The sequence below is a fragment of the Manacus candei genome, unplaced genomic scaffold (assembly GCF_025592945.1).
Source record: "Manacus candei isolate 608988 ecotype Guabito, Panama unplaced genomic scaffold, ASM2559294v1 h1tg000129l, whole genome shotgun sequence".
NCBI classification, from domain to species: Eukaryota; Metazoa; Chordata; class Aves; order Passeriformes; family Pipridae; genus Manacus; species Manacus candei.
In genome coordinates this window covers 700474-717600 of record NW_026138177.1, presented here as the reverse complement: position 1 = coordinate 717600, position 17127 = coordinate 700474, and the positions used below count along the sequence as shown (strand labels likewise).

The following is a 17127-nucleotide window of genomic DNA, read 5'->3' as shown; positions in this document are numbered from 1 at the left end:
AATCTCTGCACCCCCTTTACTTAGACCTGGGACCCCCGGGAACCCCCTTCCCCAGCACTGTGTCCCCCCTGCACCCCCAAGACTCAGCCCAAAATAACCCTGCCAGCACTTCCCCCTCTCTGCTCTCTCCACTTTGGGGGCCCGAGGGTCCCCCCCTCCCGGATCCCCCTCTCGGGCTACCAGGGCTCCCCCCTCTCCCTGCTCCGGGCTGGCAACCAAGGGCCTGACCCAGCAACACCGACCCCACCGCGGGGGGGACACCCGCATCCCCCACCTACCGCCGGGAACCCACACCGGCACCCCCAAAAACACCTCCCGGGGACCCCCGATAGCCCCCCAAGGCGCATTTGCGGCTCAGCTTTGGGGTCCTGCAACACCCAAACATCCTCTCCCTCAAAACCCCACAAACCCAGAGCCCCCCAGACATTCGGGGCTCGGCTCTGGAGTCCCGCAGCACTTTCTCTCTCCTCCCTTGCCCGGCCCTGTTTCCCAGCTCCGGCCCAGCCCCGCGGCAGCACCAACGCGGCATCCAAGCCCCGGGGCCATTCCTGCTTCCCTTCCCGGCCTTTCCCCGGGCCCAGCCCGGCTCTCCTGTTCTGTCCCACCCCCGCACCGAGCTTGGGGGGGCACGGCGGGGACTGGGGGGCTCTGCTGGGCCTTGCGAGCCAGCGCCCGCCAGGACTTTGGGAATGCGGGGGGAGCTCCTGGAAGTGCTGGGGACAAGAAAACACAAGAGCTCCTGACACGGGAGCGGGTCTTTGTTCAGCCTGACGGGAATTCAGAACGAGCAGCACGGCCCCGACCGCTCGCTAGGGACAGGGGGCTCGGGGGTCTCCTCTCGCCAGGCTCCCCCTCTCCAGGGCCCAAGGGATGGGGACACGAAGGGACCCCAAGGGAAGCCCTTTCCCGCCGTCCCACCTCCCCTTATTCCCCCTCTCCCACCCCTTTCCCACCGTCCCCCCAAACCCCGGCTCCTTCCCAGCTCCCTTTGGGGGTGACCCACCGCCCCTCGCGCTCACTTTGGGGGTCCCATCCCCTCCTTTCCCCCTCTCTTCCCCCCTTTCCCACCGTGTCCCCCCCGCTCACCCGAGAGCTCCGCGGCCGCAGGGACGGAACAGGAAAAGGCGGAGCGGGAGGAACGGGAGGGGATAAAGGAGGAAAAGGAAACGAGAGAGGATCGCCCCGCCCCGTCCCGCACGTTCCTGGCCAGAAGGAGCTCGTCCCAAAAATCTTGGTTGGTTGGTTGGTTCGTTGTTTTTTGTTCATGGCGGGTAGGGGGGTGAATGTTTGGATCTTGCAGGACCCCAAAGCTGAGCCCCAAATGCTCCTCGGGGGGATATCGAGGATCCCCGGGAGGTGTTTTGGGGGGTCCCGGGGTGGGTTCCCGGCGCTGGGCGGGGGGATGCGGGTCCCCCCCGCGGTGGGTGTCGGTGATCCCGGGTCAGGCCCCGCCGCCTCCGCTGTCCCCCGGTACCGGCGGGGGGGGCTGGGCCGGGGGGGACGGACGGACACGACCCAGCGGGTTTGGGGACCCCTCGGGAGAGCCGGGGGTGGGGGGGAGGAACCCCTGGAGTGGGGAGAGCGGAGCGGGGCGAGAGCGGAGCTGGGGGACCCCCGGCAGCCTGGGGGGGGGGCGGGATCCCGAAGACGGGTCTCCTGTAAGGCTGGACAAGGAGGGAGCCTGGACAGGGTGACCCCTGAGGTCCCTGGAACAATAGAGCTGAGAAATCAGAGAGGGGGGACCTCCGGGTTTCCTGGCACCCTAAAACAGAGAGTCAGGGGAGAATAATCCCATGGGACACCCCTGCAATTGGTAAGCAGGACTCGGGAGAGAGGACCCCCAACAGCATAGAACAGGGGGACCCGCAGAACCCCAAAACTGAGAGTCCAGAGAGGGAGAGCTCCTGGGACTTTTGTTTTCAACTGAAACTTGTTCTTCTGCAGTTTTGGGGGATTAATCTAAATGTTTCTGAGGTTTTTTAGGCTGAATCTTGATGTTTTGGAGGTTTTATGGTCACAAGATGCCCAGTGACTTCTAGAGATGGACTTGGGCAGGAGGAACTCCCAACCAAACGCACTCACACCTTGTTATTCCCCCCACAGCAGGATTTCTCCTTCCCAAACCTTGGCCAGATAGAGGAGGAGGCTGCGAGGAAGAGGAAGATGCCCCAGGACCCCCAGGCAGGTGAGGAGGAAGTCAGTGCCCCTTTGCCCTGTCTTGTCCTGTATCTCCCAGCTGAGCATCGCCCCCGGCTGCAGGACAACCCCGCTGCCGCCGCCGTCCTGCCGGGGCCGGAGTTGGGGGGATGTCCTTGGCCTTCCCTCTGGGCCGGAGGCAAATCCCCTCCCTGTCCTTCTTCCCTCCTGCCCCAGGCCCCGAGCTGAGGACGGAGAGCCCGGAGGACAAATCCTCCCGGCAGAGCCTGGTGGGAGAGGCTGTTTTGAAGGGCTCCACGGCGCAGGAAGGCAGCGGGGAGGAAAAGCCACGAAGGTACCCCAGGAGGAGGGTCTCCAAAGCCAGCCCAGGGTGCTCTGAGGAGGAAAGAGCCAGCCTGTGCCGGGAAGGTGGACGGAGCTTGAGCCAGAGCTCCAACCTGGAGGTCCATGAGCAGTTTCACACCAGGGAGAAACTCTTCAAGTGTTTGCAGTGTGGGAAGTGCTTCAGGCAGAGCGCCCACCTCCTTTCCCACCAGCGCATCCACACCGGAGAACGTCCTTACACATGTGGGAAATGTGGGAAGAGCTTCACTGACAGCTCTGCCCTGAGTAGGCACCAGAAGATCCACACTGAGAAACGGCCCTACAAGTGCTTGGAATGTGGGAAGTGCTTCAGACAGAGCTCCAACCTCCTTGCCCATCAGCACATCCACACTGGAGAACGTCCCTACACATGTGGGAAATGTGGGAAGAGCTTCAGTGACAACTCCACCCTGAGCAGACACCAGAAGATCCACACTGAGAAACGACCCTACAAGTGCTTGGAATGTGGGAAGAGCTTCAGTGAGAGGTCAACCCTGAGACGACACCAGCATATCCACACTGGAGAGCGGCCCTACAAGTGTGGGAAATGTGGGAAGAGCTTCAGCCGCAGCTCCCACCTGATCATCCACCAGATCATCCACACCGGGGAGCGACCCTTCAAGTGCTTGGAATGTGGGAAAAGCTTCAGTGACAGCTCCTACCTCCTCACCCACCAGAAGATCCACACTGGGGAACGGCCCTACAAGTGTGAGGAATGTGGGAAGAGCTTCATAAAGAGCTCCAATCTCCTCAGCCACCAGCGCATCCACACTGGGGAACAGCCCTACATTTGTGGGGAATGTGGGAAGAGCTTCAGACAGAGTTCTCACCTGATCCACCACCAGCAGATCCATACTGGGGAACGGCCCTATCCGTGTGAATGTGGGAAGAGCTTCAGCCGCCTTTCCAGCCTCCTCACCCACCAGCGGGTGCACAGCGGAGAGCGACCCTACACGTGCTTGGAATGCAGGAAGAGTTTTAGCGACAGCTCCACCCTCATCCGCCACCAGAAGATCCACAGTGGGGAACGGCCCTACAAGTGTGGGGAATGTGGGAAGAGGTTTCAGACCAGCTCGAATCTCCTCAAACATCAGCGGACGCACACAGGGGAGAGGCCCTTCCGCTGCACCGACTGCGGGAAGAGCTTCAGCCAGAGCTCCCACCTCATCAGGCACCGGCGCATCCACAGCGGGGAGAGGCCCTACAAGTGTGACGAGTGTGAAAAGAGCTTCTCCCACAGCTCTACCTTGACCAAACACCAACGGACCCACCAGTAAGAGAAGCCCTGCAAGTGCCCTGATTGCAGGAAGAGCTTCGTCCGCTGCTCCAATTCCATCAACCATCAAAGGACCCACATTGGGCACAGACCTGGTGACCCACATTCCAGGTGATCCATGCTGGGCAGTGTATTGGGTTTGCCAGGTTTTGGTAGCAGGGGGACTCCAGGGCTGGGTTCTGTGAGGAGCTGCCAGAAACTTCCCCATGTCCAACGCCTGTCGCGACCCCCACTGAGGAAGAGGGTGACCCAGGTTCTTGTTAATTGACCCCTTGGGGCAGATTAAAGTACGGTGAATGATTAGTGGTTATAACTATAAATAGTAGAGTTTAGTTTAGAATACTTTGGTTGCCATGTAAAGCAGGTTTGGAGCAGTTTTGGTTCCTGTCTATAGTGATAGAAAGCATAAAAATAACACTTAAGAAAATGTATAACCCTGGGGATCACGGGGCACTTTGGGGGTCCTTGATGGTTTGAGGCCCCTTCTCACACATCACCCTGCCTCTCCCATCTGTGGTTGAGCCAGTTGTGGCCCCTGAGAAGGGATGAAAACTTCCAGGCTCTGTGGGAATGTCCCAGTCCTTCCCCAGGGGGAGTTTTCCCCCTGAGCCAGTTGTGTAAGGGAGGACATTGCCCTGATCCAAAGCACTGTCCCCGCTGGCAGGATCTGCTTCTGAGGGGCTCTTCCCTTCTCTGGCTCCAAACCCAGCCTGCCCTCTTGGGGGGTGGGTGTTCCCCCCCTCTGTCCCTGGGCAGTTCCTTTGCCCATGGGCAGCAAATGAGGGGGGTTTTGAGGGGAACATGCAGGGCAGGGGTTGGGGCCGAGGTTGGGGGTGAGATGGGCATAACTGGCCTCCAAGATGGATCAAGAATTTGGACTCCCATGAGTCCTCCTTGTGTCACCCCACTAGAGGGCTCCTGAGGGGCCACTTGTTGCCTAAAATTGTCTCTTAAAGAAACCTCTAGGACCCAATTGGTGAGTTTTAGCAGCAGACATTCTTTATCACGATGTGCTGCACGGTCACACACGTCGGGTGCCCTGGGAATCAGTTCCCAAAGTGCACACAGAGGTGTCTCCACTGCAGCTGATATGTCAGCGTTACATGATTATTCATTTTTCATTCTCCACATTCCTGTTATGTATTCATGACATTTCCCAACACTTATTAGCATATATGCATATCCTTATAAGGTCTCTGAGGGGCTTCATCGTGAGTGTCTCATGGTCATCTGTGTCTGGAGCCCCCAAAGTTCTAAGTGACCGCCTTATGAACTTCTTTAAGACAATTCACCTGAGTTACTTAGTATTGCTTGGCTGCTGCCTCAGTTCCCTTCTTCATTGTTTCATTACTTTGCTTGGTTAGTACCTTTAAATCCCTTGCATCAGCTCTGTGGAGTTTCTATGGTACATTCTGCTGCAGAAGCTTAGTCCTTGTTACATCTCAAAACTCAAATATCACTCCCCTGTTTTTCTTAAGACTTGGCCATTAGGCCAATGTCTCATTATTCAAAGCATACTTTGAACCATAAGTGACTACAACAGCTACAGCATTAAATCATAATGCAAGATAATACACAAACATGGATTATAATTTTTATGGTTCAGTCTGTTCGCCTTTGCAATCAAATGGAGCTTTCTTAACTCGAGGATAGTGTGTCCAAGGTCCTTCTTTGCAATTGTAACTGCTGTAAATGGGGTCAACAAAGCCTGGAAAGGGCCTTTCCCCTTTGCCTGAGGGGGCTCAGAGTCTCCCCATTTGATGTGGACCCAATGGCCAGGCAGGGACAGATAGGCTGGGGTGTCCAATCCACTGGCCAAGGTGTCACCACAAATCTCTGGAGTTTCTGCAGGGTAGATCCTAAAGTGTCCATTAGTTCATAGGGGCTTAAATAGTCTCTTCTCCCAGGCTGACCCTGAATTCTCAGCAATGCCATAGGCAGGGCCTGCACCGATGTCCTTGAGGTTTCCTGGCAAATGTTACTTGTCTTGTGTCCCACTGCTGCAATAAAATCTGATCCTTTATCTGATGACATTCCTAGAGGAATTCTGAACCTGGGAATAATGCGGTTTAAGAGAACCTTCAGTACTTCTCTTGCATTGTTGGTGCAATAAGGACAGAGCTCTGGCCATCCACTAAAGGTATCGACTAGCACTAAAAATGTACTAATATCCTTCTTTCCGGGGTAACTCAGTAAAAACTATTTGCAGATAATCTCCTGGAAGATTTCCAGCTTTTGTGACTCCTACAGTTATTTTATTGCTAGTGTTTGGGTGGGGACCTCGGTGGTCTAGTGGTTAGGTTGCGGCACTCTCACCGCTGCGGCCCGGGTTTGATTCCCAGTCAGGGAAACTCCCCCGGGCAGATGGAGCTCGTCAGCCCTGTAAGGCCATCCATCTAAGAGAAGGTCACTCTAAACAAACCTACGTCCTGAGCACCTCACTGCCACTGTCCGAGCTCGCTCGGCCCCGGCAGATGAACCTCGGGATTAAAGGGTGGGCTCAGTTCAGCGCACACTGTGTCTCACCTAAAAAATCCACTGCGCAGGCTCGAAGGGTAAAGACCTTTCCCAAATCATCGCTCACAAAGACTGGCCATACTAGTGTTTGGGTTCATTCATGGTCTTTCTACATATTTTTTTCCCATATTTATAGGTGGGACTGTCACCTGCCCTGTAGAGGTGACAGCCCATCCTGTACCTTGAAAGTCAGCTTTGAGCAATTACATTCACTGAAAGCCCTTTTTTATTGTACTTTGGGGCAATTTTAGGTAACATGACCTTTTCTGGGACTAAAGCCAGAATGTCTTTTTCTGCTGCTTCTTTTGCAGATTTGTCAGCAAAATGGTTTCCAATTTCAGGGAAAGTTTTCAATGCCAAATGTTGCCTCTTTTTCCTTAAGTCCAGGGCAGTTAGTTCTGCTTTCTGAGCAGAGACAGTCGTTGGGGAGGCCAAGATTCGATTCCGTTGTCTGGGGTGGTCACTGCACACCCTGTCACTCTTTTTCCCTCCCAAACAAAGCTGCTTCCATCGTGTACAATTCCCAGTCAGGGTTTTTGGCTGGAATAGGCCTTGGCTTTTCACCGATGCCCAGGAAATTGTGCAAGCACTCCCAGAGCAACGTTCTGTCTCTCATAGGTAAACAGTTCAAATGATTTTGAGAGATCTGGCAGACCCAGAGCCGGGGCTCTCATCAGGAAATGCTTTGGCTGCTTAAAGGCTGCTCTTGCACCGTCTGTCCAGGTGAGGACATTCTTACAGGCTGTTTTTAAAAGCTCACCTAATGGTCTTACCAAAGTCCATAGTGAGCAATCCAGAGTCAACACCATCCTGCCATTCCCAGGAAGGCACTTCATGAACTGTTCATGGCTCGGGGAGGAGTCAGGTGGCTTCTTCTCCTCCTTCACAGTCGCTGGATTTTCTCATTCCTAAACAAAGATTTCTTGGCTTTCCTTGCTCAAGGGGATGCAGGAAAAGACATCTTGTAAATCTAAAACTGTAAATGATTCTAGGTTATCATTTAGGGGAGTCCTCTCAGGTCCTGCCCTAATCAATAATCTTTCCCATTTACTTTCTTTATGGGTACTTGTATTCCCAGTCTACAAGTAAATCATGCTTAGCAAATTTGTGTGCTACTGGAACCAATCCAACTTGGCTTTCTAATTTCAAAGGATTCTGCTTTTGCCTTATCAGTACAGCTTCTGGCTTAAGAGTAATTCTTACAGGGGCTGCCTTTCCTGATTTTCATGGAATCCCACTGGCCCACACGATAGGAACAACTGCATCTTCAGCTTCCCTTGGGATGTTGCTGCTAACTGGAGTTATTTCCTGCTCAAGAAGAGCTGCTGCTTCAACATATTTAGTCTCAGCAATTACAATTTCAATGTGCCCATTTTTAAATTTAATTTCTGCCTCAAGTTTTCCAATCAATCTCTTCCTAGCAAAGGTTTAGGGGAGTTTGGCAAATAGAGAAACTGATGATTGTTTTCCTAATTTAACCCCTGTCACACCAATAACCTTTGCAATGTCATTCCTTAATTCTCCTTCTGTTGTGTTAAGAACTGAGTTGCACCTGTGCCTGACTAATACATGGGCAACCCAGACAGTGGGGACTCCACCCCACACCTTTGAACCAGACAATAGTGTCAACATCATGCTCAGGATATAAAGTGGGGGAGAGAAGGAGGAAGAGGGGACCTTTGGAGTGATGGAGTTTGTCTTCCCAAGTCACTGTTCTCTGGAATGGGGCCCTGCTCTCCTGGAGGTGCTGACCACCTGCCCAACCATGGGAAGCAGGGAATGAATTCCTTGTTTTGCTTGTGTGTGCAGGTTTTGCTTGTCCTTATTAAACTGTCTTTATGTCAACCCATGAGTTTTCCAGCTTTTCCCCTCCCAGTTCTCTCCCTGATCCTGCTGGTGGGGAGTGAGAAGTGGCTGGGAGGGGCTTGGGGGCTGGATGAGGTGAAACCACAACAGCCTTTGTTGGTGTCCAGGTGGGGCTGGGAGTGTTGGAGATACTGACAGGTGGGATTGGGATGTGCTGCTGGAATTTACAGCTGCTGGTGCTGTCTGGGGCTCCTGGCTGTGTGTCAGAATCTGGTGCTCCTTAGTGGCTGCTCGTTGCTGTCACTGCTGCTGAGCTGCTCAGCTCTAATCACCTCACTGTGCTGTGCCTGGGAACGTTGGGCAACAGCCCTGGCGATGTGCTCGGGCTGGCAGGAGGCCCGGGAATTGCTGCTGCACTGGACAGGCTGGAACTCGGTGTGAACTTGAGCTGAAGGGCCTGTGACCTGTGGATGAGTCCAGGATGGAGCAGAGACCCCCCTGCAGCCCAGGGAGGAGCCCACGCCGGAGCAGGGGGTGCCCAAAGGAGGCCGAGAGCCCGTGGGAAGGCCCTGCAGAGCCTCAGAGAGAGAAGCCCACGCGGAACAGGCTCCTGCAGGACTTGTGACCCCGTGGGGGACCCACGGTGGAGCAGCCTGTTCCCGAGGGACTGACCCCATGGAAGGGACCCACAGTGAAGCAGGGGAAGGACTTCTGTCCCTGAGGGGGAAGCAACAGCACAAACATGTGATGAACTGACCGTAATCTCAATTCCCATCTCCTCTGTGCCACCAAGGGAAAGGAGGGAGGGAATCGGGGACAAAGTGAAGCTCAGTGGTTGTTTTAGGATTTGTTTCTCTTCTCATTCTCCTTCTCTGATTTGGCTGGTCATACATTGAGTTAATTTCCCCAAGTCGTGTCTGTTGTGCCTGTGACAGCGATGGGTGACTGACCTCTCCCTGCCCTTATCCTGACCCACGAGCGTTTCCTTCTGTCCCCTGCCCTGATGTGGAGGGGAGTGAGGGAGTGGCTTTGGTGGCCCCGGGCCCCCAGGCAGGACCAGCCCAGCCCAGGAATCTCTGCAAGAATTCCATCCGGCTCCATCTGTAAGGCAGCCGTGGGCAGGCGGCCCCAGAAATACCAACTGGGCACAACGGGACAGGGGTGTTGCCCGTAATCCAAAGGAGACACAAACCAACAGAGTGCCGTTTTATGCGGTGCTTTATTCGGGGCCCCGGGAACCTGCGGGCTAACGCCCCAAGTCAGGATTCCACCGACCCTCATTTTCAGTTTAGCTTTTATACACAAACAAGTTTAAGTGCAGTTTCCACGGCAAAACAGTTACAGTTTCCACAGCAAACCAGGTGCAGTTACAAACAAGCTCATACTTCATACTGGTAACAATTAATAATCATCTATTCTAATCATAAATCTTACTTAAGCTGTCTTACCCCTAGAAACTGATTAACAGACCCTTACCACATCCCAGGTAACAAATCATTATATACATGCTTGACTTAATCCTTTGATTATTGTTGCCATCTCTTCAGTACATTCCACACTCACAAGGTTGCTAGCTTACTACTTTGAAGCATTGCTTTCTAGGCCTACTCTTCTACTAAGCCTTAGCCATTCTACTACTAATTTAAATTGCTTTGCAACATGGGGAGGGGCAGTGGGTACCGGGGGGGAAGTCTCCTTCCTCCGGGCTGGCAGGGAGAGGAGGGAGAACCTGGTGCTGAGTAAAGGGGAGAGGAGGAGGGATGAGGCTGGAGCTCTGGAAGGCGCTGGGGGTGGCTGCGGGGCAGCCGCGACGTTGCTTTCCAAATCTCTGAGGTGAAAGGAAGCGCCGTGAATTCCGTCATGGAAAAGGGAGGAGAAATAGCAGGTGGTGGAAATGGCCGCCCGTTCGGACTCAGTTTTCCGTCTGGATGACATTCCCGACAGAGCCCGAGCGCCGCTGGACACCAGTCCCTGACAGCGCCGTGCCCCGAGGGATCCGAGCTCCGGCTGGCGGGGCTGGAAGCTCCATCCAGCAGCTCCGCGCCTGCTCCACGCTCACCCCTCAAAGCCCGGGATGGACCGAAGGGTCTGGGACACGGCCCCGTTCGGGGGGGCAGAGCCACCAGAGCCACTGCTGGGGGCACCGGGGGTCCGAGGGATCCTTTAACCCCCTCGTGCAGCTTCAAGCCCCCGAGGCCAAATCCTGTCTTCTAGGGCTGTCCCCTCCCCTCCCCAGCTTGCTGGGTTTGATTCCAAACTGCAGCGAGCACCCCTTGCCCCATGGCAGCAGCCGGTCCCGTGACACAGCCCCGGGAGCCGGGATAATGCCTGGCAGTGCCCAAGAGTGAATGAGGGGAGAGGGATTCATAGGGACCAGCGCCCCTTCCTGCCCATGAGAAAGGTTTTTAATCCGTCTGAGCGATTTCCCGGCGTTTCTCGGCTCGGCGGGGCCGGGCAGGCGGCAGCGGGACACGCGGGGCCCGGGCCGTGCGGGCGGACCCGGTTGGGAACTGCGGGGCGGCCCCAGCGCGGTGCCCGAGGGCGGAGCGGACCCGGTTGGGAACAACCCCCCGATCTCCCCTAGGGCCCGAGGGCGGAGCGGACCCGGTTGGGAACACCCCGCTCGGCCCCGGCCGGTCCCGCGGGACGTCGCCGCTCCTCGCGCGGGTGGAGGGGTCGGTCGGGGCCGCGCCCGCCCGTCCCTCGGGGCGGCTCTTTCGGTGACACGGGCCGGCGGGGACCCCCCGGTGCCGCTCATCGCCCCCTCACACCCCGCGGTGCTGCCCCGCCGGTCCCTCGGGGCAGCTCTTTTAGATGCGGCGGGAGCACCTCAGCGCAACCTTTTACTCCAGTGATTTTATTCTCTATATTTTATGGTTATTCGCACCTCTCCTGTCCCTCGGTGCATCTCTTTCGGTGACACGGGGTGGCGGGGGCCGCTCAGTACCGATTTTTATTCCATTCACTATTTTGTGTTCACACCTCGCCCGTCCCGCAGTGCAGCTCCTTTCGTGACACGAGGCGACAGTCACCCCGCGGTGCGGCTCCTTAAACCCCGTCCCGCCCACAGCGCAGCTCTTTTGGTGACACGGGCGGCAGGAACCCCTTAGTGCAGTTCTTTATTTATTTTATTCAATTGATTTTATTCTATTCGCTATATTTTATTGTATTCACACCTCGCAGGTCCTGCCGCGCAGCTGCTTCAGGGACACGGGGCGGCAGAGACCTCTCTGTGCCTCCTCGTCGGTCCCTTGGGGCGAGTCTTTTAGATACAAGACAGCGAAGACTCCCCAGTGCGGCTTTTATGGTGTTTTATTTTATCCTCTATATTTTACTCCATTCACAGCTTGCCCCCCGCCCTCGGCGCGGCCCTTCTGGCGACACCCGATAGCGCAGGTCCCTCGGTGCAGCTCTTTCAGTGACAGGGGGCGGCGGGGACACCTCAGTGCAGCTTTTTATTCTATTTATTTTACTCTATTTTCTGTATTTTATTCTATTCTCACCCCGCCCGTCCCTCGGGGCAGCTCTTTCAGTGACACGGGGCGGCAGAGGCCCCTCGGTGCCGTTGATCACTCCCTCACAACCCCCGGGGATGCCCCGCCGATCCCTCGCTACAACTCTTTTAGATACCGGGCGGCGGAAACCCCTCGGAGCAGATATTTTATTCCATTATTTTATTCTCTATATTTTATTCTATTTAACACCTTGCAGGTCCTGTCATGCAGCTCCTTCGGTAACACGGGGTGGTGAAGACCCCCCGATGCGATTCTTTTATTATATTTTACTCTGTGAATTTTATTCCTTTCACACCTCCCGTCCTCGGTGCCGCCCTTTTATCGCCGCCCCATGATGCGGCTTTTTCGGGGACACCGAAAATCGCCCGACCTTCCCGGTGCCGCCCCACCGGTCCCTCGGGGCAGCTCTTCTAGATACGGGGTGACGGGGACTTCGCTAGTGCAGGTTTTTTTCTATTTATTTTATTCTTTATCTTTTATTGTATTCATAGCTCGCCTGTTCCGCTGTGCAGCTTCTTCACTGACACGGGCCGGCCGGGACACCCGGGGGGTGTCATCAACCCCTCACCCCCCCCGGTTCCTCAGTGCAGCTCTTTTAGTTATGGGGTAGCGGAGACTCCCCCGCTGCGGCTATTTTGTTTTCCTTTGTTTTATTCTCTGTATTTTATTCTATTCAGACCTCGCCCCCCCTCTCTGCCGACACCCGACAAGGCTCGTCCCGCGGTGCGCTTCTTTCCCTGTATTTTCCTCTCTTGTCTGGATTTGATTCCATGCCCACCCGCCCGGCCCGGGGCGGCTCCTTCAGTGACACGGGGACCCCTCGGGGCGGCTCCCCCAGGGCCCGCCCGCCGCCGCCGCTCCCCGGGGCCCTCCCCGCGTCCTGGCGGGATCGGACACCGCCGGCGGCCCCGGCTTCAGCTGGGCACAGCACACGAGTGATGCTGGGGATCCCACCTCAGTTCGGCTTGCTTTGTGCTTCCCAGGCTGGGCAAAACCCATTGTTGGAGTTTTCTGCCAGAAATCCGTCCCCTCCTCCGCTCAGCCAAGTGGACTGGGGGCCTTTTTCCCTTCTGGGAATAAATAAAACCGATATGTTGAGCCCCGACAGGACACAGCAGCCCTGCAGCCTGCGGAGCCTGTGCTCATCTGTGCCTGGCAGAGGAACAAAGCAGCTCAGGGACAAATGAATCAGTGGTTAATAAGCCGAATGCATTGCTCCAAAACAAGGGGGGGGGGAAAAGTGAGGCTCCAGGGCTTCCAGTCCCTCACATATGGCCGGGAAAGCCGGCCTTCAGCTCCACAACACTGTATTTGTATCTATTTTTCGATAGATCTGGCGTTTCATTGATTGAATCTCGACATTTTTTAACTCTTTTAATGTCATTTTATTAATTCTCTTAGAGATCAGGATCAAGACCTTGATCTTTTATTTTCACCATTTTGGGGAGTTGAGGAGGGTTTTTCTCTCAGTGTCTGGTGCTGCAGCTTCTCGTCCTTTCCCCCGGTTTTCCATCCTCTGGAGACAACCCCCGCACCTCGATGCCCCTCACCGGAGCGTCAGGGCGAGTCCCCCCGGCAGCTGCGGGGCTGTGGCGGGGCAGGAAGCTCGGACCCCGCGGCCAGTTCACAGCAGCCCGAGCCAGCGCGGGGGGCAGCGGGGCTTTGGCTTCCTGTCCCCTCCTCGCGTGACAGCGCCGTGTCCCCACCCCCGGGTCAGTGTCTCCAGCCCTGTGCTGCGCCGGCTCTGCCGGGACATGGAGGACCAGGACGGCTCCATGATCTGAGACCGACGGGGCGAGCGGGGGCTGCGGGGAGCCCCCCGTGCCCCCCGGGTGCAGGGACTGGGAGGTCGTGCCCGCTAGACCCCCCAGGCTGGTTGGGGAGAGCAACTCGCGGGGGGTGGTGCTGGGGGCGGGGTGATGCCGCCCCTCGAGTCCCCAAGAGCTGCTCAGGGTGGGGAAACTGAGGGGCGGATTGAGGGAGGAGGGGCTGGGGGGGCTTTTCTCGAGGCTGTGGTTGGCTGCTGTCCCACTCCCCTAAGCTGGGATCCCAAAAGAGGGAGCAGAGGGATTTTTGGGGACACTCAGCTCCTCCTGCTCCTGTGCAGGGGGGTCTGCAGGGGTTTGGGGGAGTCTCACCAGGGTGCTTTGCCCCAGGACACCCTGCCTTGGCCTCTGGGGGGTTGGGGGGGTGACGGATGCTCTTGAGCCTCTCCTTTTTTCTATTCTCCTTCCTTGAACACAGGATCTGGCATCCAGTGCCTGGAGGGGTCCTTGACCGCAGCTGTCCCCCCGCTGTCCCCTCGGGGCCCTTACAGTCACCCTGGCGCTATTCCTCGGGCTGGGTGAAGAATGGCCCCCACAGGCTTTTTGGGGTGGTGGTGGAGGGGTCCGGGTACCCCTCTGGTGTTTTCAAGCATGTGAGGAACCGGGAGCAAAACCCCCAAATCAGGTTTCCTGGCTGCAAAGCTCAGTGGGGCTGCCCCATGGCACTGCACTGCCCCTGGAACCGGTCTGCACCGGGGCTGTGAGGGGGGATGGACTTGGAGCACTGGGAGGGGCTGCTTGCAGCAGCCCTGACACCCTCCCACAGATCCCCCCCTCCCCTCCAGCCTTCGCCGGGGGTGCCATGAGGTTTCTTCACCCACCACCCACATTGGGGTTGTCCCACAGATGATTCTGGGGCTCCTGCAGCAGCACCTTTGGGGGGATCAGGATTAGGGGGGCCCTGAGACCTCTCGATGCAGCCCCAGGAGAGCAAAGCCCCCTGAGCAGACATGGGTGTGTCCCCCCTGCTGCAGAGGAGAGACCCCCGGCCCCAGCACCACCTCTGCCCTGCCCAGCTCCTCTAACACTGGAGGCCTGATTGTTAAGAGGTTCTGGGACTGTGGAGTCTCTGAAATGACTGCTCTATATATGGCAGTTTCCCAGCTAGCATAGAAGTCGGGGTATTTGGATTAGAAGGAAGAAAAATAGAAATCCAAGTGTCATTAGTAAAGTATTACGATCTCAGATTTTTCTTAAAATCTAGGGACTGAAAGGTAAAGAATATTTTTCTCCCTCTGAGACATCCCAGGGACTTTGGCTGCTACAGCTCCAATCTGTCAAAGGCACTCCCAGGGGCTCCATGGGGATATTCCAAGGATCTCCAGCCTGCTAAAGAGCCGGGATGTCACAGACACTCACAGGGGTTCCTGTCCTGGGCACAGTGGGAGTTTAAGGCAAAGTCTATTAGAGAAGCTCCCATTGAGTCATGAGGTGCAGAAAGGACCCCCAACACCCCCAGAGACCCCCAACTCCCCCCACCCCCAGACCCCCTGGCTTTCTAAACTACTTCCCCCAGAGAAGCGTGGCAGTGGCTAGATCCAGTCTTAGCCCCAGACTTCATCGATGGTTTCTGTGTAAAGGATTATGCAAGTCTGATTGAACCTCCCCAGCTCTGCCCCCTCCTGCCTCTTCCTCTGCACTTGGGAGAGGAGAGAGGAAAAATCTGCATCACCCTCCTGCTTCCCGGCCCAGAAACAATTTTGGAGCTGCAGCTGCTGCTCAGCACCCACAGCTGGTTCTTATTTGGGGCTGATTTTGTTAAATCTCTTATTCTGGGAGAGAGATGGAGCCTTTCCCTGGAGCAGAGGCCCTGCTCAGGGGTGGGAAATGGTTCTGTGTGTGGAGGGCTGGTGGGATCCATTCCCCCTGACCCACCCCTTGCACTTGTGGCTGGTGGGTGAATGGGTTGGAGGGGCCCTTGGAAGGGGGGAAAAGCTTTGAGGGAGAGAGATTCCTGTGCCTCCATCCCGTTTTCCCACTTCTTCCTTCCCAACCTGTTTCTCACCCCGAAACACCCCAAGCTGCAGCCTGGAGCAGGAGGAATTTGAGGGATGGGGACAGTAACAAAGGGCTGCATCAAATAAACCTTATTAAAAATTCAAGCATTTGGACAGGAAAAAAAATTCTTTTGAGTCTTGCCTTTGCAAACACAGGCAGGGGGTTCTCACCTGGAAAATATTTACCTGGGGAAGTACCAGGTGCAGGGGCTGTAATAAATTTATTTACAATGGTGATGCATGACATCTCAGGCATAGACCCCATGCAGTATAATGGAATCCTTTATTACAGTTCTTTCATGGTTTATATACCCCGTTACATCAGCAGTAAATTCCTGTTAGTAACTTTTCTCTAGATCTACTTTTTAGTTAAGCATTCACTGCCCATGAGAAAAATACTCCCAAACAATTTCCTCCACACAAAGACACATCTCACTACGTCCGCTTTTATCTTGCCAAGTTCCTCTTAAGTTTCTGCCAGGGTCACATAATCTTGGTTCCCTACATCTCCCTCTTCTTTATTTTCTAAGGCAGTTAAAGGTAAAGCTGTATGGACTTGTACCACCAAGGCTCGATGTATTGCCTTTTGTTTCATAGATCATACAATCCCAATCAAGCATGGTAAACAGAGAATCATCCCCAATAGACCCAACACTAGAACCAAGCCACACATTAGAATCTTTTTCACCCATGGCCCTAATCCCAAAGTCCAATCCCATCCTTCAAAGGGGTTCCATCTGTTGTTCACGGTCAGTTTCTTTGTTAGGTCCTTGTCATGGTTTGAGATAGCCCCAAAATCCAATTCCTTAGCTCCATCCCCCTCCCACATCTCAACCTAATGTGAGATGGGTTTTTCCAGACAAAACACACCAGACTCAAAGTGGGGGAAAGGGAATATATTACAATGACTGTACAAATAAATACCACATCACATTATACACACGATCACAACTATCTCTACCACGACATATGTATTTACAATGATCAGATCTCTTCTCCCCTCCAAATAAAAGTCCAGGAGGGAAAGAAGGACAGATCCCTTCCAGTCCTTAAGCAGCAGCATCTTCTGAGGCAGCAGTCTGTCTGTCTTCTCCACATGCAGCAGCTGATAGCTGGATTTCTGCCAGCATCCACGAGGGAGGTATCCAAGCTCCCTCGACCCCATCACCTCCAACCAAGGGGTCTTCCGTGGGCTTCGTAACCCCAGACAAGGTCGTATCACCACATCATATCATGAAGACACAGGGGGGTCCTCGTGACGGTCTGGTATCTCCAGGAGACTCAGCTCCTTGCAGGGCCTCTGTGCCCTGTCTCTCAGGCTGCCACCGTGGCAGCAGTGCAAGGGGGGGGAGCCAAGGTCAACTCCCCCCGCATTCCTCTGGCCATCCCGGTCCAGCTCCGGGACGCTCTGAGCTTCTTAGCTCCTCTCTCTCCGGTGCTGCATGTCCAAAACTACTCTCCAAAATAGGAGTCCATGTCCCTCTTCTCCAGGAGGGGTCTCAAGGGAGTTTTAGGGGATCTGGTACAGTCTTACCCCTAGAACTCTGTCTCTCAGGCTGCTGGCTCTCTCTTTCTTCCTCGGCTCTCTTTCCAGGAGTCCTTTCTCTGGTGCTGCATGTTGTTTCTGCTGCTCCTTCAGTTCAGGTGTTATCTATCCTGGCTCTCTGCCA

The 17127-nt window shown here is 55.3% G+C and overlaps 2 protein-coding genes and 1 long non-coding RNA gene across 4 annotated transcripts in view; 2 read left to right on the top strand and 1 right to left on the bottom strand.

Moving 5' to 3' along the window:
• LOC127462532 (zinc finger protein 665-like) overlaps positions 1-17127 on the bottom strand; it is a 162832-nt gene that overhangs the window by 129009 nt on the left and 16696 nt on the right.
• On the top strand, positions 707-2553 carry LOC127462523 (uncharacterized). 2 transcript variants are annotated; one of them, XR_007900469.1, is made up of 3 exons: positions 707-1234; positions 2107-2185; positions 2374-2553. It is a non-coding gene; the product is annotated as an uncharacterized LOC127462523 (long non-coding RNA). The 2 variants fall into 2 exon arrangements; XR_007900468.1 differs by having other exon boundaries at positions 2104-2185.
• Positions 2562-17127, top strand: part of LOC127462530 (zinc finger protein 135-like) — a gene marked incomplete at its 5' end in the record, with an annotated part of 30253 nt that continues 15687 nt past the window's right edge. The window contains one exon of the mRNA XM_051771182.1: positions 2562-3942. Within this exon, the coding sequence (XP_051627142.1) occupies positions 2562-3797 (1236 nt within the window). The remainder of the gene's footprint in view (positions 3943-17127) is intronic.